General features: G+C 37.4%; 2 protein-coding genes across 7 annotated transcripts in view; one reads left to right on the top strand and one right to left on the bottom strand.

The window, feature by feature from the left end:
* Nucleotides 1–17,051, top strand: part of LOC119527067 (UDP-N-acetylglucosamine transferase subunit ALG13 homolog) — a 31,274-nt gene extending 14,223 nt beyond the window's left edge. Inside the window, exons 2-6 of one of the 6 annotated variants that reach the window (XM_037826705.1) lie at nt 10,706–10,842; nt 11,291–11,464; nt 11,824–11,944; nt 13,338–13,470; nt 15,469–17,051. In XM_037826705.1, coding sequence (XP_037682633.1) covers nt 15,871–16,371 — 501 coding nt within the window. In that variant the 5' untranslated portion in view covers nt 10,706–10,842; nt 11,291–11,464; nt 11,824–11,944; nt 13,338–13,470; nt 15,469–15,870 and the 3' untranslated portion in view covers nt 16,372–17,051. Of the gene's footprint in view, nt 1–8,284; nt 10,403–10,705; nt 10,843–11,290; nt 11,465–11,823; nt 13,471–15,468 lie in introns of those variants that run through there. The other 5 variants (XM_037826703.1, XM_037826702.1, XM_037826706.1 and 2 more) reach the window with 5 other exon arrangements.
* Nucleotides 479–26,730, bottom strand: LOC119527062 (guanylate-binding protein 1-like). The gene is given in 12 exon segments (XM_037826697.1): nt 479–1,535; nt 2,651–2,844; nt 3,126–3,228; nt 3,982–4,194; nt 4,828–5,108; nt 5,968–6,210; nt 9,833–9,967; nt 9,970–10,016; nt 10,264–10,373; nt 11,273–11,400; nt 11,914–12,122; nt 26,564–26,730. Coding segments are annotated over 11 exon segments (1,755 nt in total). The 5' UTR covers nt 12,104–12,122; nt 26,564–26,730; the 3' UTR covers nt 479–1,424.
* Nucleotides 26,731–27,723: the final 993 nt, after the last annotated feature.

The following is a 27,723-nucleotide window of genomic DNA, read 5'->3' as shown; positions in this document are numbered from 1 at the left end:
AATATACACTATCCAGCCTATATGTTCTCTACAAAGGTAAGCAATATAAGGCAGGTATTTAGAACATTGTAAGATGTTTCTATTAAAGCAGAGGTCTGCAAATGATGGCCTATGAGTGCCATCAGTTTTTGAAAATAAAGTTTCATTGGAACACATTTATGCCCCATTCATTCATGTATTTTCTGTGGTTGCTTTCAGGCTTTAATGGCAGAGTTGAGTAGCTGAGAAAGAAACTGTATGACTTTCAAAGTCTTGAATATTTATTCTCTGGCCCTTTACAGAAAAGTTAGCTGACCACTGCCGTAAAAAGTAATACCTTATTTTTTGGCAGGAACCCTAAGAAACTCAAGAGAAATAAAAATCTTATTGAAACATATTTCATTTCCAGCCCTTAAATAATTCTTAATTGCTTTAAGAATTGTCAACCACTTACCTAGGACTTTTGACAATTGGGATAATGAACACATACACTTAGTAATAAAGAGAATATTATTTTATTGATCAAAAGTGTCAAAAAAAACAATCCATATTCTATTTAGGGAAAATAAACATGACTGTTAACAATTAGGAAAAGACTAGCCTAAACTTTGGGATTATAAGAAAATAATGAAATTAGCTCAGTTTTCTAACACATCATCCATCACCATTTAAAGTCCATCTTTGCAGATGATACATTGCTATGAATACACAAAACATAATTATGTTACTATGTTTAGTCCAGTGTTCAACTGTCTAAAGTTCTAAAATGTCCCATTAAAGTTAGAATCTGGGCAAATTGAGCAAGAAGGGAAAGTTTCCTTCTTTAGCCCATTCCTCTGTGATGTAATTCCTACCCATACTAATGGTTTCTTCCATCGTCCTATAGGGATTATATAGGGATTCTAGATCTATATATGAAATTGTTTGCTTTTGCTTGGAGTCCATCAGTGACGATCGTCCATGGCCAGTGCCCAGGATTCACATGATTGCTCAAAGACTGCACAGCCTTGACCCAATGGGAACTGCACTTTGGCTTCATTAAGGAGTGAGGATGGGTTGTCCCTGCCACTGGGACCCGTTGTATACTTGACCAAACTGATTCCCAACTGTTTCCCAAGACATTTACCCAAGATTTTCTTCAGTATCCACTTGTCTACTGTGGCTGTATGGAAGAATAAACTTCTCCTGGGTGGTATAGTGGTTAAATGCATCCTTGTTACACCTCATGCCCTCTCTTCTGCTGGTGTAGAGGTTAAATGCATCGTTGTTACACAATTTAAAATCTCTTTAGGGATATGAACATGATTTCATGTTTCAAATTTTTGGTGCACTGAAAAATGCAAGACCCAGTTATAATCAAGTATAGTGATATTTGTTCCAAATTTTAAAATTGCTTGAATTATGTCTTGGGTAAGAGTGAGAGTAAAGTTCTATTCTTTAGGTCTCTAGAGTATGACACATTGTGGTTCTTCCATCTTCTTTCGGAGATTCTCTATCTCATTATGAAGTCGTCTGCTGTCCGCTTGGAATCCTTCCTTGAGCAGCTGGGCCTGTTCCTAAAGAGGTATGAATGGAGACTGAATAAAGTGTGGCATTAAAAAAGATCTCTAACTTCTACCTCATTTCCACATGCACTGACTTTTCAGTATTTAATTTCTTTTGAAATTTTCTCCACTCTTAACTTTCCTTATACTTTCTCTTGGGAATCCTACTTCTGTGATTACTTTTCCTGGGTCCCTTTTAGCTACAGAAGGATTTTTTTAGCTCATAGCTTCTGAGATACTGATGAACCTAAAATACCAGTCTTGATCTTTCCCCCCCATTAATTGTATATAATCTTTGTGGGCAATGTTAATCATATGTTTGGGAAAGCTTTTATCTGTTTTATTGACTACACCCACATAAACACATTTATTCCTACATATACAAACATGCATACTGAAATAAATGAAGAATTCTCAAACTCTGATAGGGCTGTCTGAATCTTAGTTCTGAGAATTTGATCTAACCCTCCATACTTTGGCAGGGGTAGCTAAAGACAGGTAAGAATATTGGAATCAGTCTGACCATACTGAATTTCTGCACAAAACTCTGGCCTCAATACAAACTTGGACAGGGCATAGTAAGGAGGTTGGAGTGGGAGACTGACATACAGGTATGATCAAAGGGGCTGGAAGTTAGAGAATCCTTCTACTCCTAAGATTATCTTACAGCTAAAGTAATACAGGAATGACAGAAAAAAAAACTCACTGCAGATACCACTAAGTGGTGAAAACAGAGCGGCTATCTTACCAAGCTCTGTGTCCCTGTGTAAGTTATTTAACATTGTCTGAATCTGTGTTTCTTCTCTTAAGACACAGGGATACAGTAGTTCTTGCTTCATATTATAGCATTAATAAAGATAACACAGATAAAACATTTTTACAATGCTTAGCAGACATTATTTGCCATTTATTGTGATTTATACTAATAAAGGACTGAATGTGACAAAACTGTAAATAAAAGATTTAAATAATAAAACATAATCAGGGACCAGGTCAGTCAGGCAGTCAGGAAGTAAGAAGCATAACAAAGCTCCTTCTTCTGGGCTTCTTACTCTCAGTACCACACTAGGTTTGTGATCAGGGACAGTGGACGGAAAAGAGAAAAACAGAAACCTCATGATAAATACCCGAAGTTTAAGACTTAGAGTCCTCTCTTGCTCTGCCAGCAACTGGGCTCTGTCTCTCTCCATCTTCTCAGTCAGTTGTTTCACATGTTCCTGATAACTCTTTTCTTTCTGTTCCATCATCTGCTGATTCTTCTTTTGCATTTCCTCCAACATTTTTGCTGCAGCCTGTGCAGATTCAGCTTTTACACGTTCCACTGAGGAAAAGAAAAAGGAAAAATTCATGTAGGATTGCAGTGTTACTTCCTTTTCCCTTGTACACTTATTTGATATGGTTGTTACTTCATAAAGGATATTATTTGGGACCATTTTTCCTTTGGGGTAACCATAATGCCACTGACATACTCAGAAATGACATTAGGAGCTAAGATGAATCTTTGCTACTCTTTCTGTAGTTTAATGACCCCAGGTTTACTCAGCCAAATTATTTAAACTTTGAAAAAGTTTTGAGACTCTAGTCTCTTGAATCACTGCTCACCTTCGATCTCCTTTTCCTTTTCTGTGAGAGTCTGGTCTGTTTGTAGAATTGTATCAGTTACAGACTCCTTGGATGTCAAGTATTTCTGCAGAATCTCTTCAGCCTTAGAAGCCAGAGAACACAAGGTTAGGAGTAGGAAATAGTTATAAGCGTTTGTTCTGTTTTTGTCTACCCGCCATCTTTTCCTCTAGGTATGCCCCCTTGGTCCTGGTAGGACTGGGGATCAAGCCTCACTGTCCCAGGGTTGGGCACAAGCTCCACACTGACCCCTCAAAGCACCCCAGTAAGCAGAGGGCTTTATAGGAGGCTGATGTAGCTACTGAGAAAAAGAGAGTCTGTTATAGACTAAGGGTCCTAAGTTTGGAGCTGTTGGCGCTATGCTCCCGAATGGGTGAGCTTGCTGAAGAACGAAAACCATCATGGAGAAAGCAGGCCAAAAGAGAGAGGAAGAGAGGAGAGAAGTGGGGGACCAGGGAGAGCAATGGACAAATATGATGATGTTGTTCAGAAAGCCAGTCTGAAGCCAAAATTGATGAATTGCCATTTTTGCTTAAGCTAGCATCATTGGGTTTCTTACATTGCAACATAAAAGATACAACTGTAATAGTGGATTGTAATAATAACCTGATGATTTATTTGATAATTCAATTTATAACTCAAATATTAGTTGTGTGCACTCTTTGATGAGCTCCCAGAGCACATCTGGTATCCCAGTCCCTGTACATGTTTATTGAAAGAAAGAGTGAATGCTGTGCAGACAATAAGCCACATCTGTTTATAATTATGCTTGGTCATGATGGTGTTATAAAAAGGCAACTCTGCAGCTCTCCAGAATCAACAGATAGATCTTGGTTACCTGTATCCCCTTCCTGGGTTCCTTAGAGTACTTCTTCTTTAGCTGCGCTATCTTCTGAACGAAGAGACGATATCCCCCTGGTTTCGAATAAATCCCCTCTTTCACTTCTTCTTCTAATGGACCAAAAATATCCTGAAGTAAAGCTGAGCAAGGATCTGATGATGCCTTCTGGTTCTGTTTACAAAAGTCATCCAGCTTTTTGCCCAGCTGGTCCTGTAATGTACAAAATAGGGGTACAGAGAGTAACAGGAAAAATGTTTTACTAAGAGCTCAGAATTTCTAGGAATGCTTTTCAAAATTGTCTCTGACCCCTAGAAACTTATAGGCACCAGAGCAGGACCATATCCTTTCTTCTGACCAAGACTTCCTACTAAAGTCCCTTTTTCCTTAGAGGTGATATTTAGAGTAAAGATTGGTAACTTATACTACACTTTTATAGTTAAACATCTGCTTTGCAATCTGGACCAATGATTGCATATGGATAAATGTGATAAAACGTAAATCTACTCAAGATAACTAAGACTACAAGTTTCTTTTGCTGGAATATCAAGTTAGTCTGATAACAGTGAATAATGTAATTTGATTAGACAACCTGAATGTTACTTATATATATTTAATGAAATTATGAGGAGGATTATTAGTTTATTCATGAAAGCAAAAATTTCAAACCTTGAGTCCACAATGATAACACTATTTTTTCTTGTTATGATAATTACACGTAGGTGGTTGTCATCATTTCAAAGTCTATTAAGAATTGATCCTCTCAACATAAATATCCATTTTATTTTCTAGTAGTACTTTTGTCTTCTAAGACCCTACTCCTTATAAACTACAGAGAAAAATTACCGCTAATTTCTTTTGAAACAATTGATCTATATCTTTGAATGAACTCCTCATGAAGACTTCGATGGCCTCTCTCTCACTGGCCCTGTGCAGGTCCAGCAGCTGCTGGAGGGTTTCTGTGGGCAGCTGCACCTTCTGGCCCATCTGCTTGTCATAGTGGGTGATGGCCTTTTGGACTGCAGCTGAGTTCTCTATCTGGGCCAAGGCCAAGACTGCATTCTCCATGCAGGGCAGATCCCCGCTGCTGATGGTGTTGACATAGGTCAGTACTAGAGTCTCTAGACCTACAAATAGAGGACAAATGATGATATTCATTTAGCTTGGGTGAGGAAATATCTCTAGTGTGTGTAATTATGTGCATGTGTAATTATAGCTGTTTGCTGTTGAGGATCCATGGCATCAGCATCCCTTGGAAGCTTGCTAGGAAAGCAGACTCTCACGCCCTGCCCCAAACCTACTAAGTCAGAGCCTGTTCTTTCGCATAATACCCAGATGATAGATATGAACACCGAGGTAAGCAAGTCCTTGGTCCTGGTAAAATGGGCCTGTTTTTATTTAATGTTTATATCCATTTTACTCCCAAGAACCATTAGGATAGGAACCATTACTCTCTTCTTTATGTCTGTATTGTCATCCCTGTCCCCTGGTAAACATTTGATAAATATTGTGGAACAAATGATGCTATCCCAATCAAAAGGAGCACTCTGGTTCATTCTAGCTCAGTGTTGTCCAAAAGAATACTTTGTGATGATGGAATTGTTCTGTATCTGTGCTGTCCAATATGGTAGCCACTAGTCACATGTTGCTATTGAGCCCTTGAAATGTGGCCCCGTGATATGAAGTATTAATTTTCTTTAATTTTCATTAGTTTACATTTAAATTTAAATAGCCACACTTGTCTACTGGCTACTGTAATGGACAGTGCAGGCCCAGCGGACTAGAGCAATATGAAGTGAGAGGGCTTATTTTCTTTGACTTTCTTATCTTTTCCCACCTAAGAGATTTGACTAATAAACTCTATTAGGAATGTTGTTACCATCTGGTATTTAACACAGTAGCAGTAGATGTGCATTTTGCAAAGCTGATGTTATTCCATCCTCTCTTATCCTTAATAGTGAGTGGAATGAGGGGAATAGAACTCACGAGGTCCGGTGACTTGGATGCCTCCTGAGAGAGTTTTAGTCTTGGAATGGCTGAAGATGTAGGAGCAGAAGATTGCAACTTGTTGCACAAATTCAGAATCTAGTTCATCATCATGCAGTGTTTCAAGCTGGGAAAGCTGCTTCCGATGAGTGGGCCGATCGAAAATAAAGCACTTCTTCTTTGGGAAGAATTTCCGGATGCAGAGTCGGGGCAGATTAAAATTTTTATCTATTTCACTGGTAACTGGCGGAAAATACAAAAGGGATTTGGAATCAGTCTGATCAAGATGGGAGAGCTAGATGCTCCGGTCCTCCATACCTCCACAGAAACTTTGAATAACAAGCACAGCTGGCAGAAATATCTTTCTCAAAGCTCCAGAAAACAGTTAAAGGACCGTAGGAATAGAGCAACACTGAAACAAGATAAAAGCAACTTAAGTACTCTGGGATCTCCTGGTGCTCTTGCTGTCTGCTTCCCCATTTCCTGACCAACTTGGTGAGGAGCTAGCCTGCGCTCCCAGTGCAGATCCCTAGCCCCAGTTCTGGAGGAGAGGAGTAAATTTGTGCACAAACTAGGGTGCATGTATGCCTGTGCCATTCTGTCTAGGGACAGCCTGATGTACCGACTGATGACATATATCCAGAACTTGCCTGTACCTAGAGGCAGCTCACAAAGATCTCTTACTAATACTGTAGGAAAATAGCCAGATTACAGTTACTTGGGGCAAAAGAGGACCAGATATAGGAAATACAGTGTTGCATTGTTTCCTGGGGGAAAGAGGATATTTATATCCATGTAAACGGGAATTTCTAGAGGCACATGCACATACTCAGAACACGACACATGCAGAAAAGACCAGGGGCTCCCTACACTTTTGCCTTGGTTATTCTTTCTCTAAACTCATATGGCTAAGATCTGAAGGGGAGCCCTCACACAGGCCAATCTGCAAAGACTGGGAACATGTCCTCCCCTTTATTAGCTTCCTGGCAAGGAAATCTCTGTCATAACATTAGCTGCATACAAGCTTAAGGAACAGATGCCTAGAGTCTAAATTCCAATGAGAATACTTTAAAATAACAAAAAGCCCAGGTTGAAACAAAAGATTAGAAAACATACAAAGAATCAAGAAGTGTTAGCTGACAACGAAGAAGATTAAAGCATTAGAAACCATCAGTGAGGAGGACCAGCCCTGTGACATACCAGACAAGGACTTTAAAAAATGGCCCTAAATATTTTCAGAGAGCTAAAGGAAAATATGGACAAAGAACTAAAGGATATGAGGAAAAGGATACATGAACACAATGAGAAAAACAGTAGAGAGATGGAAATTATGAAAATGAAACAAACAGAACTGAAGATCACAGTAAGAGAAATTAAAAATTCTCTAGAGGAGTTCAACACCAGACTGGAGCTGGGTGTAAAAAGAATCAGTGAACTTGAAGATAAGACAATTGAAATCATTCAATCTGAGAAGCAGAATGATGAAAGAATGAAGAAAAGTGAACTGAGCCCGAGGAACTTGTGGGATACTATCAAGTGTACCATTATATGCATTGTAGAAATCACAGGAGGAGAAGAAAGAGAGGAAGGGGAAGACAGTATTAAAGAAAAAAAAATGGCTGAAATCTTCCCAAATTTAATGAAAGACATGAATATACATATCTAAGGTGCTCTTCCTCACACCATATATAAAAAGGAACCCAAATGTATCAAAACCTAATATAAGAACTAGAAGTATAAAAGTTTTGGAAGAAAACACAGGGAAATATCCTCGGGATCTTGTATTAGAGTTTACCCCAAAAGCACAAGCAACAAAAGAAAAAAATAGATAAATGGACTTCATCAAAATAAAAAACTTTTGGACATTCAAGGACATTAACAAGAAAGTGAAAAGACAACTAACAGAATGGGAGAAGGTTTTTGAAAATCATTTATCTGATAAGTGGTTAATATCCAGAATATAGTAAAAAAACTTCTTCAAGTCCACAAGAAAATTTGAAAATGGGCAAAGGATTTGAATAGAAATTTCTCCGAAGAAGACATATGAATGGCCAATAAGCCCATCAAATGATGCTCAATAACATTGGCCTTAAGGAAATGCACATTAAATACACAACAAGATGCCACTTCACAGCTGGTAGAATGGTGTTATTTAAAAATTCTGAAAATAACAAGTGCTGTCAAGGATGCAGAGAAATAGGAACCCTCATATATTGTTGATGGGCATTTAAAATGTTGCACTTACTGTGGAAAACAGATTGGTGGTTCCTCAAAAAGCTAAAAATAAAACTATTACATTACCTGGCAATCCCACTTCTAGGTACTCACCCAAAAGAACTGAAAGCAAGGACATAAACAGATAGTTGTACACCAATGTTTGTAGCAGCAGTGTTCACAATTGCCAAATTGTGAAAGCAAATCAAACATCCATCAGCAGACGAATGCAAACACAAAGTGTGGTATATAGATACAATGAAATATTAGCCTTAAAAAGGAATGAAGTTCTGATATATGTCACTACATGGATAAACGTTAAGACGTCATGTTGCGTGAAACAAGTCAGACACAAAGGGATATTGTATGATTCTACCCACATGAAATAGCTAGAACATGCAAACTCGTGACAGAAAGAATACAGGATGCGAGGATGGAGTTCAGGGGCAATGAGAAGTTAATGAATAATGGGTATAGGGTTTCTGTTTTGGGGTGATGGCAAAGTTCTGGTAATGGATGGTACTGCAACAGTGTTAATGTGATTAATCCCATGGAATGGTATGATTTGGAGTGGCTGAGATGGGAAATTTATGTTTGTATATATTGTTCAACAATTTTAAAAAATGAGCAACTAAAGAGATGATGACAATTGTAATACCTGATCTTGGACAATCTAATAATGGAGGAGAAAAGGCTAAAAGGCATTTTTGGGAAATATGAAAAAATTGGAATATAGATTATAAGCTTTATATCAATGTTAAGTTTCTCAAACTTTATAACTATACTTGAGGTGAAAACATAAGTGAATATACTTGTTCTCAGGAAATGTACATTAAAGTATGAGTTCAAGGACCATTATGTATACGAGCTACTCTCAAATGTTCAGAAAATAAATAAGTAGATAGACAGACAGGTATATAGACAGATAGATGGATACATTGGTAGAATCATGTGGCAATTGTGGCATAATGTTAAAATTGGGTGTGTATGTTGGATTCATCTGCATGGGTTTTATATTATTTTTATATTATATTATTTTTGCAACAGTTTTATAAGTTTGTAATGATTTCAAAATAAAAAGTTTTTTTTAAAGGGGGATTTGCTCAATATACTGGTTTGCAAACTTTTTTTAATAAGAAAAAGGGCCAAATAGTAAACATTTTAGGCTCTGCAGGCCAGATGGTCTCTTTTGCAGCTACTCATCTCTGCTTCTGTAGCATGCAAGCAGCCACAGACAGTATGTAAAGGAATGGTCATGTCTGTGTTCCAATAAACCTTTAATTACAAAGACAGCTGATGGGCTGCATTTGGCCCACATTTTGCCCATGGGCTGTCATTTACCAACCCCTGGACCAATACAATGATCACACTTCACTATTTTCTTTCCTTCAAAATAAGTGTCTATTTTCTCCATATTCTTTGGCTGAATACACCTTCACAAACCTTCAACAGGGAGATAAATGTAACCTAATCACATTACAGAGAAAGGTTAAAGAAAAAAATTTGCTCTTAGAACAAGGGAGTAATGTAATTTAAAATTGAATTTATTAATCCAGATATTAAACATTAGAGAGGATAGAGAAAGTTAAAAATATAAACATCCACTCAAAAATGAGCATTTCTAGTGTTTCGAATCATAAGTCCTTGTTACCTTGCCTTAGCTTCAGTGACTTCTCCAGGTACTGGTCTGCTGTGATTGTTTGTCCACCTGCTTCCAAGTCTAGGGAGAAATCTCTCAGAGTCCACACAAAGTCTGGAAAGAAGCTCACAAAATCTGCTTGTTTTCATCAGGTGTGGATTTTGTCTTGATTCGCTCAGTCAGCTCTGTCACATAGCTGAGTAGCTGACTAAGAAAAAGTGGCAGAACAGACAGGACCCCAATCTCACATTATTTCTACATATTCTAAAACCTTCATTTTGCTTTTTCTCTTTACCCAATTGTCAATTCTTTCCCCTGCATTTGAATTATTTTTCATGTCTCTTTTCCTGCACTTGATTTAGCAGGATTCACAGTGAAGCATCTGGTTTATTTATACAGGCATCCCCTCTCTTTTTGGGCTGCTCTGAGCCACAAAAGGATACTGCAGTTGGTCCATGGCCTGCTGGTTGATGGTTCCTGTGCTGTTGTACACGAAAGTGCTGCTCAGGAGGACTGCCAGGGCAAAGATCCAGGAGTCATTCTTGTTGTCACCCTTCAAGTCAGAAAGCATGTAAACCAGGAGTATGTTCCGTTATCATAGTCCATTACAGATTAGCAGTGGTAAAAGTATGCTCACCTAATTAGAGTTTTGCTACACTAATGACCTAGAAGAGAAACCTAAATCCAAGCAAAAATGATTATTAGTAGAACTTGGAACAATCTTTGCCATTAGTATTTTCAGTTTACCCTGATGCTCATTAGGCCCTTTTATGACCATTGGCAGATAATTGCAAAATGAATTAGTCAAGATTGCTGGGGATTCCAAGGTCTTAAGTACAATTTAAATGTAAAATTTCTTTCTCTCTCTCTTTTTTTTTTTTACAGCAAAATTGACTTACATAAGCTTAATATACTCGCAGCTATTTTATTGAGCAATTATGTACCTGATACATTATTAATTTTATTAAATATTCAGAGCAGTACCACAAGGCAGGTGGAGGTCTGTTACATCCATTTTACAGGTAAGAAAGCTGAGGCTAAAAGAAGTCAAATGATTTTCTAAGGCCATTGAGGTAGCGACATAGTTTAAATTTGAACACAAATTCTCAAGATCTTAGAGCCTTTAACTAACATTCTCTGCAGGATAAGACCCATGATGTTGATTTCATTTTAAAAATATTCATGCAACCTGGTTAAATGGCTGATCTCACAGTCTGTAGTTAATAATTAGAATACTGTCTCCCGATCAATGTGCTTGTCTGCTAAAATTCTGCCTTATGAATATTTTCCTCACTTCTCGTTGCTCAACTTAGTCTGAAAATATTTAAACAGAAATAACAATGATGTATTATGGTGAAATGGAAGTTCTTATTTAAGGAAAAACTAAATATTGTTAGAGGATATTCAGAAATGCGGGGCTTCTTAATCCAAATTTGAATCTTCCTTCCTTACCTTCTCCACATCTCCTAGACCCTCGGTGTCAAGCAGAACTAGGGTGTGGTTTGTTTCCTTTGGATGAGGTACACACCACATCCAGATTCCCTTGGTGTGAGATTCCACCGTGGAGCCCAGGGAGAAACCTGCAAAGGGGAAGAGGGATATAAGTAGGTGAAGTTTTAATACCAAGTGGCTCTAGATGTTGAGGTAAGATTTAAGGTAAATTAAAGTTAGATGGCTATAACCACCACCAGTATAGACCTTAATTAAAAATAGAGAAATAGGGAAAATAGGATATCCAATTCACATTAGAGCATTTTAATTGATCTTGAAGATCAGTGGAAGCTCGCTGTTATTATGCAAAAATATTAGTAAATGCCTTAGAGTTTATCATGTACATTATTATCTTTATTACTGTCTTATTCCTTTCTGGAAAGGTACATTTGTACTTTTATAAAGCAAAGTGGAAAGAGAATGAGCCAACCCTTATCCTCCAGATGAAAGTGAAGATAAAAATCCCAACTGTGAACTGAAGATTAGCTTTAAATATTTTTCTCTATCTCCAGACTTTCTCTCCTTACATCACTGTATGTATACAGTGTTGTACAGTGTGGATGGACAAGAGGGACTCATTTGAGCTTTCTGGTGCCACTTACCCTTTTTCTTCCCGGCCAGCTTGTTCATCAGGTAGGATTTGCCTGTGCGGTACAGGCCCACAATAGCCACCACGACAAGAGGCTGGTTGATGGCAGACAAGATCTTCAGTGCTTCCTGATCAACCTTCAGTTGCCCTTTAATGTTCTCAATGAGGCACACTGGGCCTGGCATGTGGATCTCTGAGGCCATGGCCAGGGTGTTTCCTTATCTGCGAGGGAAGAGATGGAATGGACTGGATAGTTTAGTCTCTAATTAGATCAAGAATTTTCAGTAAGTTATTTTGCTTTCTGAAGGTACAGTCATAAAATTCCCCAGCAGGGCCAAAAATTTTACTTGTATCAGTGAGATAGTTGAGGGAAATATTTGTATCCTTTTGGAAAGTGACAGAAGTATTAGAAAAGTAGTCTTTTGATAAAATATTGGTATGATGATTATTCATCAACTTTCAACCACTCTCATGACCAAAATTTTCATGTAATTTATTGTGGAAAACTTTTATTTTTGGATTTTCACTAAAGAAATCACATTTGACATTACATGGAAAATAAGATATGATTTAGAGAAATATACTTTATATATAGGCTATATGCAAGAAATTCAATATTTCTTTCTTCACTCATTCTTATATTAAACAAATTTTTTTTATCATGTGCACAGGCTAAATGTTAAGTGCACTGTTTCTGACTAGAGTAATATTCTCATCATGAGAGAAAATAAAATCACATGGTGAAATAGATTGTTTAATACAATCTTTCACATACCTCTGCCCTGTCATTATTTTGTTTTCTGTCATTGACCCCAAGTCCTTGGACCCTATTTAAATGGCTCCAAGTCCATGAAGCATGTCTTATTGGCTGTCACATGGTTTTTAATCTTTGCTGTGCAACAGAATTCCCATTTCCCATGTTCAAAATCATAGCTACTTTCTTGAATCTAACTTTTACTCCACTGTTTTTTTTTACTTAATTATTTTTTCAAGTTTTTGCCTCTCATGTCTATTTTGATTCTTCATCAACTCCAATGTTTGGTAATCTAGCTCTTATTTTAGCCCTATGTCATTTGGCTTATTTATTTCTTATCTAAGTTCTGTATTCAGGCAAGGCATATTGCTGTATTATCCTGACAGGTGATCATAAAGCATCCTCTGTTGAATCATGTCTCTTCTTCTCCAAACTCTGCTTTCTGAAGACTATTTGTACATAACTGTAAAGATAGCTTCTTTCATAAGAAGTATAAGCATCATGATAATCATATAGTGCACGAAATGAGTGAAAAGACTTCCCTTATTGATGCCTCAACTTTGTGTTTTTAACTTCTGATTCAGGAGCCGTAACTCAGTTGACCTTGTTATAACATATATTAGCCCTGTGAGAGTTGGACAAGTAAAGTCTTAAGTATTCTGATTTTCTCTTTTATCCTACAGTAAAAAATACTTTGCTGAGACTTCTGCTTCTGGCCATAATAGAGTAACAGACACTGGATTATTCACTTCACATGAAACAACCAAAAGATGGATAAATATATTAAACAGTGATTTTCGAGACACTAGACATCAGGTAAGATACGGGATACAAGCAAGGTAAGCCCTATATGTCCCTGGTTACTGACTTGAGAGAGTTCCCAGGCCATAGTATCAGGAGAGGGAACCCAGGCAAAGATAAGTAGACTCCCTGAGTGAAGCAGAGTTGAAAGTCCAGGGAAACCAAGGCAGCTAACAGTGTAGGACAGAGTACCAGAAATGAGAGAGCTGTACAGAGAGAGAACTCTGGAGAACTGCATACATTCCCTTAAGTATCAGTTGAGTGCAGGGACAGTGCATGCCTCTAAGGAAACCACCCAAGGTCAGTGAAAGAATTACCCCAAAACGTTAGTGGTAACAATGACTGTTCTCACAACACGGCCAGCAATCGTGCTTGATCCCACTGGCTAGAGTACAAAACTGCATGATTCGTGAAACATTGTTGGGAAGAGTTCACAGAATGGTCTTTCTACTGTATTGGAGAATGAATAATTCTAGGCTGAGCACTGCCCAGGTCCTGCCTAACAAAACTTAAAAAGATTAAAAAAAAAATTTGACAGGATGAAACTGTTTCTAAGTATTCTGAAGAATATTTATAGAAATGCAGAAAAATCCAGCACCCAACAAGATAAAATTAAGAATCCCTGAAATCCAATAATTTACCAGGGATGGAAAGAAGCAGGAAAATATGACCCTAATAAAGACTATATCAATCATCAAATCAAATGCAGAATTCATATGGATGTTAGAATTAGAACATGATATTAAAACAGTTTTTATAACTCTATTTCATATTTTTGAAAAGTAGAGAAAGGAAGAATTGCAAAGAACTCATATTGAAGTTCTAAAGATTAAAAACTACAATTTGTGGGATTTAGATGCACACTAATTGGGATTAATGGCCATTGGTATTTCAGAATAAAAGATTAGTGAACTTGAAGGCAGAGCAATAGAAATTATCCAAAATGAAACATGCAGATAAAAGAGACTAAAAAAAAATAATAATAAAATAAAAAAAAATTAAAGACATGAAAGCAGCATTAGGTTAGGAGTTATTAATAAAGAAAGAAGATGACCCATGTTAAAAAAAAAGATAAAAATTGGTCATGCCATGGTATTCTTTAAGGCAGACATATGATCTAACAAAATAAATGAATCTAAGTTAGGGCAAAGTAAAGTTAACATTTTTTATAGGCTTAAAATAAATTATGCAAGATACTTGATAAACCTTAATTTCCATATCACTTGCAGTATCTCCTGGATTTATTTCTTTTATTTATTGTTTCAGTACTTGCTCCAAATGTATCTTCATTGTGAGTCTTTGTTTGGCAAACTGTCTAAGGCAGTGTATGTCTAAGATCTTGTTATTATGTCCTCACATTTGAATGACAATATGGATGTATTTAATTATAGGTTCAAATAATTAAATCAAAGAATTAAATTTTTCTTTAATAATCTAAAAATATTTCATTTTCTTCTTGCTTTGAATGTAGCTTTTGAAAAGTCTGTCAATCTGATTCTTTTTTTTTTGTAAATGATTTTTTCTCTCTAGAAGCCTTAAAAATTTATTTTTTTTTTTTGCTGATATGCTTACAGTTCTGTATATGGCATTTAGATATGGTTTTTGGCTTCTCTCTTGTTTGGTACTCTGTGTATTCTTTCAGTCTAAATTAGGTTAATTAATAGTTCTGGGAAATTTTGCTCCATACTTCTTCACATCTTTCTCTACTCATTTCTTCCCATTTGGGAATCCCTTCAGTTTTATCCTCCTTACTTTGAGCCCTTATTTTATATTTTCCATCTTTTTATCCTTCCCTGCAGTATTCTCAATGTGATCTTTTACTTCACTTATATATTCAGCTATATCCATCCTATTACCCTACCTTTTGAAATTTCAATTATTGTATTTTTCATTCCTAATACTTGTTTCTTTTTAAAAAAATTTCTTCTTGTTCTTGTTTTATATGGATAGTACCTGTATCCCCAAAAGTGTATTTATCATACTTAATGTAAATTCTTGGTCTTTTTGTTCCAGTAATGTTGCTTCATATGTTAAAAGAAACGATAAAGAAAGAAACAAAAGCTGAAATTTTCTGAATTTAATGAAATCTATAAACTTACAGATCCAAGAAGCTCAACAAACTCCAAGAAAGTAAAGTAAATGTCCCTAAAGCACATCATAATCAAGTTTCTCAAACTCAGTGATAAAGGGAAAAATCTCAAAAGAATCCAGAGTAAGAAGACAGGTTAAGTACAGAGGAACAAATATATGGACAATAGCAGATTTCTCAAGGATACAGTGGAAGCAAGAAGAGGGTGGGGCAACATCTCTAAAATACTGAAAAAAAAATCAACCTAGAATTCTATATTTAGAGAAAACATCTTTCAGAAACAGAGGAGAGATCCCACCCTTGCTACTCGGACTTGTAGAACCCTCATGATGAAGTGCCTGTTTGTTACTGTGGGGACCACCAGCTTCGACGACCTCATTACATGTGTGTCGGCACGTGATAGTCTCCAAATCATCAAGAGCCTTGGTTACAACCGACTTATCCTACAAATTGGTAGAGGAACGGTGGTACCTGAACCATTCAGTACTGAATCATTTACTCTGGTTGTTTACAGGTACAAGAATTCATTAAAAGAAGACCTTCAGAAAGCAGATCTTGTTATTAGTCATGCAGGTGCAGGAAGTTGTTTGGAGATTCTGGAAAAAGGAAAGCCACTTGTCGTGGTTATAAATGAAAAGTTGATGAACAATCATCAGCTGGAATTGGCAAAGCAGTTACACAAAGAGGGGCATCTTTTCTATTGCACCTGCCACACGCTTCCTGGGCTGTTAAAGTCAACGGACTTCTCAACCCTGAAAAGTTTTCCTCCTGGCCAGCCAGAAAAATTTTCTGCATTTTTGGATAAAGTTGTTGGATTACAAAAATAAATGCTAAACTCTCAACAATTTAAAAATACCCCCACATCCAACCTATACAATGTGATTAAATCAAGTGTATATATTTGCAGAATGATATAAATTAATAAAATTCCTATATCCGTAGAAGGCATAGAAAATTTTATGGTGTGGACATTTGCATTTGGGTCCCAATCCTAACTGCAATTTAGTAAACCTTGATTTTCCCTAATCTTCATATTTTAGTAAAAGAGAAGTATAGTGAGCATTCACAGGTTTTATCCTAGAATCCCAAATGGTTTTGGAATCATGAAAAAGTCAGTTAAATTTGAAAACTTTTTAAGAAAAAGTTCTTGATAAGAACTATAAATGTAGTTAGTTTGATGTTCCTTAGAATATAAAATGAATGAGTGTCAGCACGTATAACTTCACAGTCGGGGGAGGGGAGGCAAACAAAAATGATAGATTGTGCTCTGTGAAAAAAATGCTCAATCATTGCCTTAAAAAGGTTAACTATGAAGTCAGTTGATGTATTGTACCTAGTCAAACTACTTTCATCCTGAAGAACAGAGGAGAATGGCTGTGCTAACTGTTTTCTCTAAACTATAAATAGAAAGTGAGAAAATAATCTTATCCAATGTCAAAACTTTACTGGTTTGAAAAGAATAAATTAAAAAAGACTTCTAAAAAAAAAGCAAAAGAGAAAGGCATTATCAGACATACAAAAGCTGAAAAATTACATCCCCAGCAGAACTGCACTAGAGGAAATGTTAAAGGAAGTCCTTCAGACAGAATATAAAAGTCTCCAAATGTAAATCTGGATGTTATGAACAACTTTCTACCAGTAAGTTAATTGAAAGAGACAAACATCCATAAACCATTCATGAAGAATAGCCCTATACAATCCCTCTACTAAGTGTATACTCCAAAGAATTGAAAGCAGAGACTCGAACAGATTTTTACACACTGGTGTTCACAGTGGCACTATTCACAATTGCCGAAAGATGGAAGAAACCCAAGTGTTCATCATTCAGTGAATGTATTTAAAAAATATGGTATATAGAATGGACTTTTATTCAGCATTTAAAAGAAATGAAGTTTTGATTCATGTGACAACAGGGATGAACCTTAAAGACATTATGTTGTATGAAATAAGTCAGACACAAAAGGACAAATATTTTGTAATCTCACTGTTATGAAATTGTTAGAATAAATACACTCATGAAGTTAGATTCTAGAATGCAGGTTACGAGGGACTGGGTTGAGGGTAAGGAATGGGGTGTTAATGCTTAAGTTGTACAGAATCTCTATCTGAGTTGATTATAAAGTTTTGGAAATGGATGGTGGTTATGGTAGCACGACATTTTGAGTGTAATTAACAGCACTGAATTATATATGTGAATGTGGTTAAAGAGGGAAATTTTAGGTCATATATATGTTACTAGAGTAAAAAATTAGAAGATAAAACGTAAGACTACAACATAGTGAACCCTATTGTAAACAATGCACTATAGTTAATAGTACAATTACAATAATGTTCTTTGATGAATTATAACAAATGTACCACACTAATGCAATGTGTTAATAATAGGGTGGCATATGAGAAAAAATACACCCTGATGTGAACCATGGATTACAGTGAATGGTACAATTATTATATTCTTTCATGAATTGTAACAAAGGTGCCATACTAGTGCAAAGTGTTAATGATAAGTGGTAGGGTATATGGGAACACTGTATGTTCTACATGATTTTTCTATAAACCCACAACTTCTCTAATTAAAAAATGTTTAAAAAAGAATGGCCCTATATTTATGGAGGAAATGAAATTTGTAGTTACAACCTTTCCTGTGAAGAAAACTTCAGATGGCCTCATGATGTAATTCTCCACACTTTTAAGGAAGTAATAATATCGATTCTATAAAATCCTTCCAGAAAATCAATATTGCGGGAATACTTCCCAATTCATTTTATGAGGCCAGAATTACCCTGAAACCCAAACCAGGCAATGTCAGTTCAGCAAAAGAAACCTAAGACCACTATCCCTCATGAACAAGATGCAAAAATCCTAAGTGAAATTTCGACATAATAGATCATTATTGCATAGGATTCACCCCACCCCAGTGCATGATTGATTTAACATTTGTAAATCAATCTATGTAATTCACCACATTTACAAACAATAATAGAAAACCATATGACCATCACAATAGAGGCAGAAAAAGCATTTGACAAAACCAACATGTGTTCCTGATAAAAACTCTCAGCAAAGTAGGAATAGCAGGGAACTTCCTTAGCCCAAAAAAGGACATCTATGAAAAACCTTTAGCTAACATAATGCTTAATGGTGAAATACTGAATGCTTTCCCCCAATATCAGGAATAAGAGAAGAATGTCTATTCTTACCTATTTTATTCAGCATTGTACTGGAATGCCAGTAAAATATGACTAAATAAATAAATAAATAAATGGCATCCAAATTGAAAAGGAAGACATAAAATGGTCTTTTTTCTCACAGATAACATGGCTATATTTGGAAAATGTGGTGGAATCCACAGAAAAGCTATTAGAAATAATCAGTGAGTTTAGCCAGGTTGCAGGATACCAGGTCAATATACAAAAATTGACTACATGAATGTATATTTGTAAAGAACAATCTGGAATTGAAATTAAAAATGCTATTTACAATAGCTTAAAATATGAAATACTTAGGGATAAATCTGATCAAAAGTGTGTAAGTATGCTGAAAACTCACATTGCTGAGAGAAATTAAAGAAGACTGAAATAAATAGATTTTGTTTATGGGTCAGAGGACTCTATATTATAGTATATCAATTATCCTCAATTTGATCTCTAACACCAGTGTAATCTTAATCAATATTCCCACAAATATTTTTGTAAAATTTGTCAAGCCAAGCCTAAAATCTTTATGGAATTGCAAGGGACTTAGAATAGCCAAAACAACTTTGATGACTATTGAAATTTAAATGACTAGCTTCCTGATTTCAGGACTTACTATGGAGTGCAATAACCACAACAGTGTAGGTGGTATATGATAACTTTGTATTTTGTGCATAATTTTTCTATAAATGTATACCTGCACTAATTAAAAACATAAAAAATGACAGCGTGGCCTTGGCATCAAGACCAACAAATCAACCCATGGGATAGAATAGAGAGTCCAGAAATAGCCCTACAGATATATGGATAACTGAGTTTTGACAAAGGTTCAAAGGTAATATCAGTGGAGAAAGGTTATCTTTTCAACAAATGGTGCTGGAATAACTGCATATTCTTACGCAAAACAAACAAACAAAAACACACAAAACTTGAATCCATACCTTGATTCATAACTAAAAATTAACTCAAAATGATCAACCTAAATGTGAAATCTAAAACTGTAAAACTTTTACCGGAAAACATAAGAGGAAAGTTTTGTGATCTTAGACTAGGCAAAGTTTTCTTAGCTTCTACACTAGAAGCACAGCACATAAAAGAAAAAATCAATAGTGTGTACTTTATTGAAATTTAAAAGTTCTGTTCTCCAAAAGACACTGTTCAGAGAATGAATAGACAAATCACAGAGTTGAAAAAAATAGTTCAGATTATATATCTTTTCAAGTACTTGTATCTAGAATACATAAAGTACTCTCAAAACTTAATAATTGGAAAGCAACCCAATAAAAAAGGGCAAAATATTTGAATAGGCACTTCTCCAAAGAAGATACATGGACAGCAAATGAGCATATGAAAAGATGCTTAACATCTGTCATTATGGGAATACAAAATAAATCCTTACTGATATACCTCTATACACCTATTAGAATGACTAAAATTAAAAGGATTTCCATCCTAAATGTTGGTGAGGAATGGAACAATGGGAACGTTCATACATTTTTGGTGGGAATGTCAAATAATAATTACTTTGAAAAGCAGTTTTACAGTGTTTTTAAAAAATTGAAACATATACCTATGATAATACCAGTGATTTCACTCCTGGGTATTTACGCAAGAGAAATGAATGTTTATGCCTATAAAATGACTTTTAAATAAATGTTTGTAGCAGCTTTATTTGTGACAGTCAAAACCTGGAAACAACCCAAGCACCTATCAGCTGTTGAATAAACAAACTTTCAAATATCTATACAGTGAAATACTCCTCAGCAATAAAAGTAATGAATGTATAATATGCACAACAATCTGTGTGAGTAGCAAAGAAGCCAGACAAAACTGAATACAGGTTGTATAATTCCATTTATTTGTAATTCCAGAAAATGCAAACTAATCCATACTGACAGAAATGACATTAATGGTTACAGGGGATGGAGGGAGTGTAAGGGTAGGAGGGAGAATTTACAGTGCACATGGGGTGACTTTTGAGGGTGATGGACATGTTTATTACTTGATTGTGATGATGGTTTGAATGTATTATGTCCCCCAGAAAAAACCATATTCTTTGAGGCAATCTTGTGGCACAGACAGTTTAGTGCTGATTAGATTGGAATTCTTTGAGTGTTTGCATGGAAATGCACCCCACCCAACTGTAGGTGATAACAGTGATTAGATATTTCCATGGAGGTGTGGCCCCACCCATTCAGGGTGGGCCTTGATCAGTGGAACTATATAAATAAGCTGACAGGCAGAGGGAATGCAGTGCAGCTATGAGTGATGTTTTGCAGAGGAGCTACCGACAAGAGGGACACTCTGAAGAAAGCACAGGAGCTGCAGATGGGAGATATTTTGAAGACGACCGTTGAAAGCACTCTTGATCTGGAGAAACTGAGAGAGGACAAATACCCCAGTGCAACTAAGAGTGACATTTTTGAGGAACTGCAGCCTAAAGAGGAATGCCCTGGGAGAAAGTCATTTTGAAACCAGAGCTTTGGAGCAGACGCCAGCCATGTGCCTTCCCAGCTAACAGAGGTTTTCCGGATGCCATTGGTCATCCTCTAGTGAAGGTACCTGATTGCTGATGTGTTACCTTGGACACTTTATGGCCTTAAGATTGTAACTGTGTAACCAAATAAACCCCCTTTTATAAAAGCCAATCCATTTCTGGTGTTTTGCATGCTGGCAGCATTAGCAAACTAGAACAGATTTTGGTACCAGAGAAGTGGGGTGCTTTTGCTGCTGAGTTTGCAAACACGAAACATGTTAGAATGGCTTTTTAAGTGGATAAGGGGAAGATTCTGGAAGAACTGTGAGAAGATTGATAGAAAAGGCCTAAACTGCTTTGAAGAAAAGGAAATATGGACTCTAAAGATACTTCTGATGAGGCCTTGAACAGAAATGATGAATGTGTTTTTGCGAACTGGAAGAAAGGTGATCCTTGTTTTAAAGTGGCAGAGAATTTGGGAAAATTGAGTACTGGTTTCAGATGGAAGGAAGAATTTGAAAGTTGACAACCTGGAATACTTAGCTGAGGAGATCTCCAGACTATGTGTGGAGGACGTACCCTGGCTTCTCCTTGCAGCTTATAGTAAAATGCGAGCAGAGAGAGATAAACTTAGAACTGAACTCTTGGATTCAAAGAAACCAGAAACTGATAGTTTGGAAAATTCCAGGCTTCCAGGGGGTGGATCCCCAGAAGCTACAGCCCAACATGAGGATTTAACTAAACATGGAAACCAGCCACCTTTTCAGTACAAGCCAAGATTGGAGATGGAGTTATCCAGAAAGAATTTGTGGAAAGTCCTATGGTCTGATGGCTTTGACCCCTGTGTGCTTCATGTGAGGCCAACAGAATTTTTGCGAGGACTTTATAGACAGAGCCATTGCCAGTCTGGACTGGAGGAGATAGACAAGGAAAAAACTGAAGGAAAAATTTCTTCAAAGACAGAGCCATGGAGGTTGAGGTCTGGAGTCAGGAGGTCTCGGGCTGGGAGAGCGGAGCAGCCCACAGGCATGGAAAGGGTGAGTTTGCCCTGGAGGTCGAGGGTCCGCCTTCTGCCTCGATGCTCAGAGAATGCTTTGCTACCTCAGGTCCCAAAGAGAGTGGAGCACCTTCCCAGGGACTTGGGGAGAGCCTGGCTGCCACCACACTGTTCTGAAGGGTTGAGCATGTGCCCCAGAGATGGAAGGGAATCTGAGTGCTGCCCTGATGTTTGAGGAGGGTGGGGCCAAGAAGGTCGTCTCCGCAATGTGTGGATATGTTGGAGAACTCACCCCAGCATTTGGAGAGGAAAGGACTGCTGAAAAAGCACTTAGGAAGGGTCAGACTCCTGCTCTCTCAAGCCCCAAGGTTGCAACGTCATTCTGTTAATGACTCGCAGACTTTGAAATCTAATGGAATTTGTCCTGCAGGTTTTAGGAACTGTTTTCGTCCCTTAAACCCTGTTTTCTTTACTGTTTCTCCTTATGGCAGTGGGAATGTTTATCCTATGAATGTCCCTCCTTTGTATATTGGAAGCACATAACTTGTTCTAAGTTCACAGATCCATAGCTAGAGGGGAATTATGCCTTAGGAATGACCACGCCTATAATTGATTTTGATGGGATCTTGTACTTAACTATTGTTACTGAAATGATTTAAGTTTTTGTGATATTGTGATGGGATGAATATATTTGGTATTTGGAAAGAATATGTTTTTCTGGGGTCCAGGAGGTGGAATGTGCCGCTTTGAATGTATTATGTCCCCCAGAAAACGCCATATTCTTTGATGCAATCTTGTAGCACAGACATTTTAGTGCTGATTAGATTGGAATTCTTTGAGTGTTTGCATGGAAATGCACCCCACCCAATTGTAGGTGATAACTCTGATTAGATATTTCCATGGAGGTGTGGCCCCAACCATTCAGGGTGGGCATTGGTCAGTGGAACTATATAAATAAGCTGACAGGCAGAGGGAACGCAGTGCAGCTGTGAGTGATGTTTTGCAGAGGAGCTACAGACAAGAGGGACAATTTGAAGAAAGCACAGGAGCTGCAGATGGGAGACATTTTGAAGATGGCCGTTGAAAGCACTCTTGCTCTGGAGAAGCTGAGAGAGGACAAATACCCCAGGTGCAACTAAGAGTGACATTTTTGAGGAACTGCAGCCTAGAGAGGAATGCCCTGGGAGAAAGTCATTTTGAAACCAGAACTTTGGAGCAGACGCCAGCCATGTGCCTTCCCAGCTAACAGAGGTTTTCCGGACACCACTGGCCATCCTCCAGTGAAGGTACCCAATTGCTGATGTGTTACCTTGAACACTTTATGGCCTTAAGAGTGTAACTGTGTAACCAAATAAACCCCCTTTCATAAAGCCAATCCATTTCTGGTGTTTTGCATGCTGGCAGCATTAGCAAACTAGGACAATGGTTTTTATAGATATAGACATGTCAAATTATACACTTTAAAGATCTAGAATTTATTGTATGTCATACTTCAATAAAGCTGTGATAAAAAATTGCTTCCCATAAGAGTTTAATATCTTCTACTATTGCCCAATACCTGCCTAACTTGCTTTTAAGGATTCACATACAACAGAATGCCACTCCCACTCCCACAGGGCTTTTCCTTCCACTGAAACTGTCTAAAGCCAAAAGCAAATTTTTGCAATCATTAGGGCATACTTCCTTTTAAAGCCATGGCCCATAGGATCTTAAGAGATTTTACAGCATGAAACAAACTACTTTAACATAGAAATCAAGTAATTCCTTGTTCATGCCGGACTCAGAAAGTGTGTATGTTTTAAAGAGCAAGGATCTTTCTATAGATACTCAAGTGAGGCAAGGACAAGTGACTCCAGAGATGTACAAAAAGAACGCTTTTTAGTACTCACAAATTCTGGAACAGAGGGGTGGCACGGCTCATGGGTTCGCACTAGAAAGCATGTCAGAAACATAGGCTCAGCCAAGCAAGCACAGAGCAAAACGTTATGGACCTGGGGAATATGCTTTCTGTTGTTACAGGTAGAGCTGTAGTGGTTGGTCAAGCAGGAGTGAGGGTTGGCAACTTTTTATTTTACTGTCACAGGGGTGTGACCCAGGTAGGATGCAGGGAGGAGACCCAGGTAGGATGCAGGGAGGAGAGGGAGAAGGGTTTTATCCTGTATAAGCAGGTATCAGGGATGGTCCTGGAGGGATCTAACAACAGGGTCTAATATGCTGAGGCATTATGACAGTGCAAAAACCCCTTATGTTACTTCTGACCTCCGAGTGCTGAGGCAGCCTGTCAGTAAGAAAAGTCCCTATTTTATTTTAATTCACTGCAGAGTGGTTGCTACAAAGATCTTATGAACTGTCAAAGTACTTAATGTTCCAAATTTCTGTCTCTCTGCCTTCCCATTACAGTATTTTTCCTTTGTTTTAACCAAATTGTCTAACTTTTATGTATTTTGAACTATAAAAAGTTGATAAGAAAGATACAGGGAAATGGTAGAGATGATTAAAAAACCAACCAACCAAACAACTAGAAAAACTGAGGACATGGAAGGTTAGTCTCTATGCAGAAGTTGGGCCTTTCAAACTATTCTGCTTTGAGACAATGGGGGAAAGGAATAAATTTCCTCCAGTTTGTAAACATTTTATGATGTAAATGGGCATCTGTAATCACTACTGTCAAACATTTTAGCCTCAAGTGTTCCCTGGGTAATACCTCCATGGCTCTTTAGATGAGTTGCTCCCCCAGTGTCTGTTCATGTAGCGTTTAAGCACTGGCGCCTTGTAGGAAATTGTGTCCCTGCCCTTCTGGAATTCAGGCCTCAAGTCTACTTCTTGAAACATTATCCCCACATCCCTTTTGTGTGCTGAGACTATAAAATAAATGCAAGGATCAACAGGGGAATGAAATAGAAAACTGTGATGTTTGGGCTATTTGGGTTTTCCTTTGGAACAAAACATTAAGCTCATTAAAGCCTGATAAAACTTTTGTAGGTTAGTGTTGGGGCTAAAAGTAAAAAAAAAAAAAAAAAAAAAAAATGTGATACTATACTTCTTTATTATAAGACAGAAGTAGCGGAGAGGAAAACGTGGAGGGGAACAAAAGACCAAGAAATAAGGATTTGGAGATAAGGAGAAAAATTTCAGTAGACCAGAGGAAGTTGTTCAAAGAAAATATCTATATTTCCAGCCATGAACTTCTAGGGATTCTGTTTTCTTCTGTTTTTCCACTTGGAGAACAAAAAGGAGGAGGAGGAGGAAGAAAAGGAGCTGACAAATGAGCGCACAGTCAGACAAATGGATGATGAATGAACCTAATGCCAAGCCAACGAATTCGGGGGAGGGGTTTACGAAGGCTAGGTCAGAATTTCTGGAGGGCATCTAGAGTTCAAGGAACACAAAGATGCTGCCTTTCTTGATGCACTACAGTGGATTCTTTAAAGAGGAAGTCCAATCAAATAGTGAAGCAGATTTCTAGTTGTAAAGGGTTGAGGAGTGAGTGGGCACAAAGAAATTGGATCTAGTTAGTCTAGAATATTTCTAAAGGAAGAAATCCACTCACAAAGAGCACACATATGATTAAAAAGTATGCTGTTTTTATGAATCTACATCCTTTACCCTGCCTGCCTGCCTGCATTGCCTCTCTGTCTCCCTCCCTCCCTTCCTCCCTTCCTTCCTTTTACTGTTCTTTCCTTCTTATTTCCTGTTCCTTCAGTCTCATAAAAATAACACGTGTAGCTTGTTAAATTATTCAGCTGCACTCAGAACAGGACTGAGCAAGTTCTATCAAAGACAATGGTAATTTAATCGTGTCCCCAGTCAACACAGACGATATTAAGAAAGAAAAAGACATTCCTGAAGTATTTCAAACACTCAGTTTATTCCCCATCACTGCTGGTTCCTAACCCAACACCACGCAGAATAGTGGCTCTTAGGGACATGCTGCCTGCCTCATAGTGCCAGGATTTTCATCTGAACTGGTGTCCCACATCAGCTCAGCTGCAGCCTATCCTGGTGATGGTCATTTTTAACTAAACTAACCCTTATAAATCCCTTTCCTCCCCTGCCCCAGACTCATCAGTTCTCACAACTAGAACCTTCAAAATGCATCTCTGGAAGATACCCTAGATACCATTTGATGTTAAAAAAATAAAGAAATAAACGGTCTTTGGATCATTGGAATGTAATGAAATTTATCTCAATTTGGCAATCACTTTGAGAAATAAGGGAGCATATTATTTTTAGGTCAAATTACCTGAAATAATCGACACAGTCCCAGTGAATGTGGTCCATGTCCTGGAGCAGAGATCCTTTAGAGCTGGGAAGAAAGCTGCTTTGATGAGAAAGTAGTTAAGAATTCATACCTGTTTTTTCTCTTCAGTTAGGTGGAATGATTTCTGTTCCTTCTCTGTCTCTCACTGGATCGTTGTGCTTGTATTTCACCCCTCCAGTGTCCTGGGGCTTCCTTCAAACACCAGATAATTACAAATAAAGACCACAAAGCAACGGTTCTAACCTTTATACAGTATTATGAAACTGAAAGCACTGATTGTAAGGGAGTGTGTCAACAGCCATACAAGGAATTGCCTGAAGTGTGCTGGTGGGAGCGTAGATGGGTTTCACATAATTTCACCACTAGAACCCTCAAAATGGGCGTTTTTGAAGAGATCCTAGATACATTTGTGCTTTCATTTTTTTAGAAAAGGTCTTTGGGTCATTGAGATGTAATGAAATTTTTCTCAGGTTTGGCAGTCAGTTTGAGAAACAAGGGAGCATATTATTTTTTGAGATCAAATTTCCTGAAATCTAACGCAGTCACAATGACCGTGATTAGTCATATACAGATGGAGCAAGGGAGGGAAAGGACATGCCTTACACACTTAGCAATGCCCAGCACTCAGTCCTGGACTTGGCACTTAACTACCCCATATGCACCTAGGAGGGGAGCTCCTGAGCCTTGCACCTTGTTACAGATGCTGACTTCTTTACAGCTCATGACAAATATTTTCTCATGATTAATAGAAACGAGAAAACAGAAAGATTTAATTACTTGTCCAAAATCACAGCACTGTAAGTCATCTAAATCCAAGCAGTTTTCAGCCAAAACCTCTTGTTGAACCACTTCATACACTGCCTCTCTGCTTGCTAAGTTAATAATAACAAGGTTATTTGTTGCTTCTTTTCCTAAGAGTTGCCTGTGTTTCATTTCTAATTCCTTTCTGACTACAATCATGCAAAATAAGCGATATTGTTTTTCTTTTGTAGTGAATACGAGGAAGCTGAAGGAGAGTAAGCAAAATGCCCGCTCTAATTCACTGGGCAAATCACAGATTCGTGATGCAAATATTAAATTTTTGTTTAACTTTAAACTCTGTGCTGTTTCTCCCCTCATCATTGTTCCTGTCGGGAAGCAAGGAGGACAGAAAAAAGAAGGGGGAAATTTATACGGGCTCTATTGAGATTTACATGATTTACCAGATTTACATGTGGAAATCAGTATCTGAAATTTGACAGATAGATTCTC

The sequence above is a fragment of the Choloepus didactylus genome, chromosome 2 (assembly GCF_015220235.1).
Source record: "Choloepus didactylus isolate mChoDid1 chromosome 2, mChoDid1.pri, whole genome shotgun sequence".
NCBI classification, from domain to species: Eukaryota; Metazoa; Chordata; class Mammalia; order Pilosa; family Megalonychidae; genus Choloepus; species Choloepus didactylus.
The sequence above is the reverse complement of the archived record's forward strand: the minus strand, read 5'-3'. Positions and strand labels throughout refer to the sequence as shown.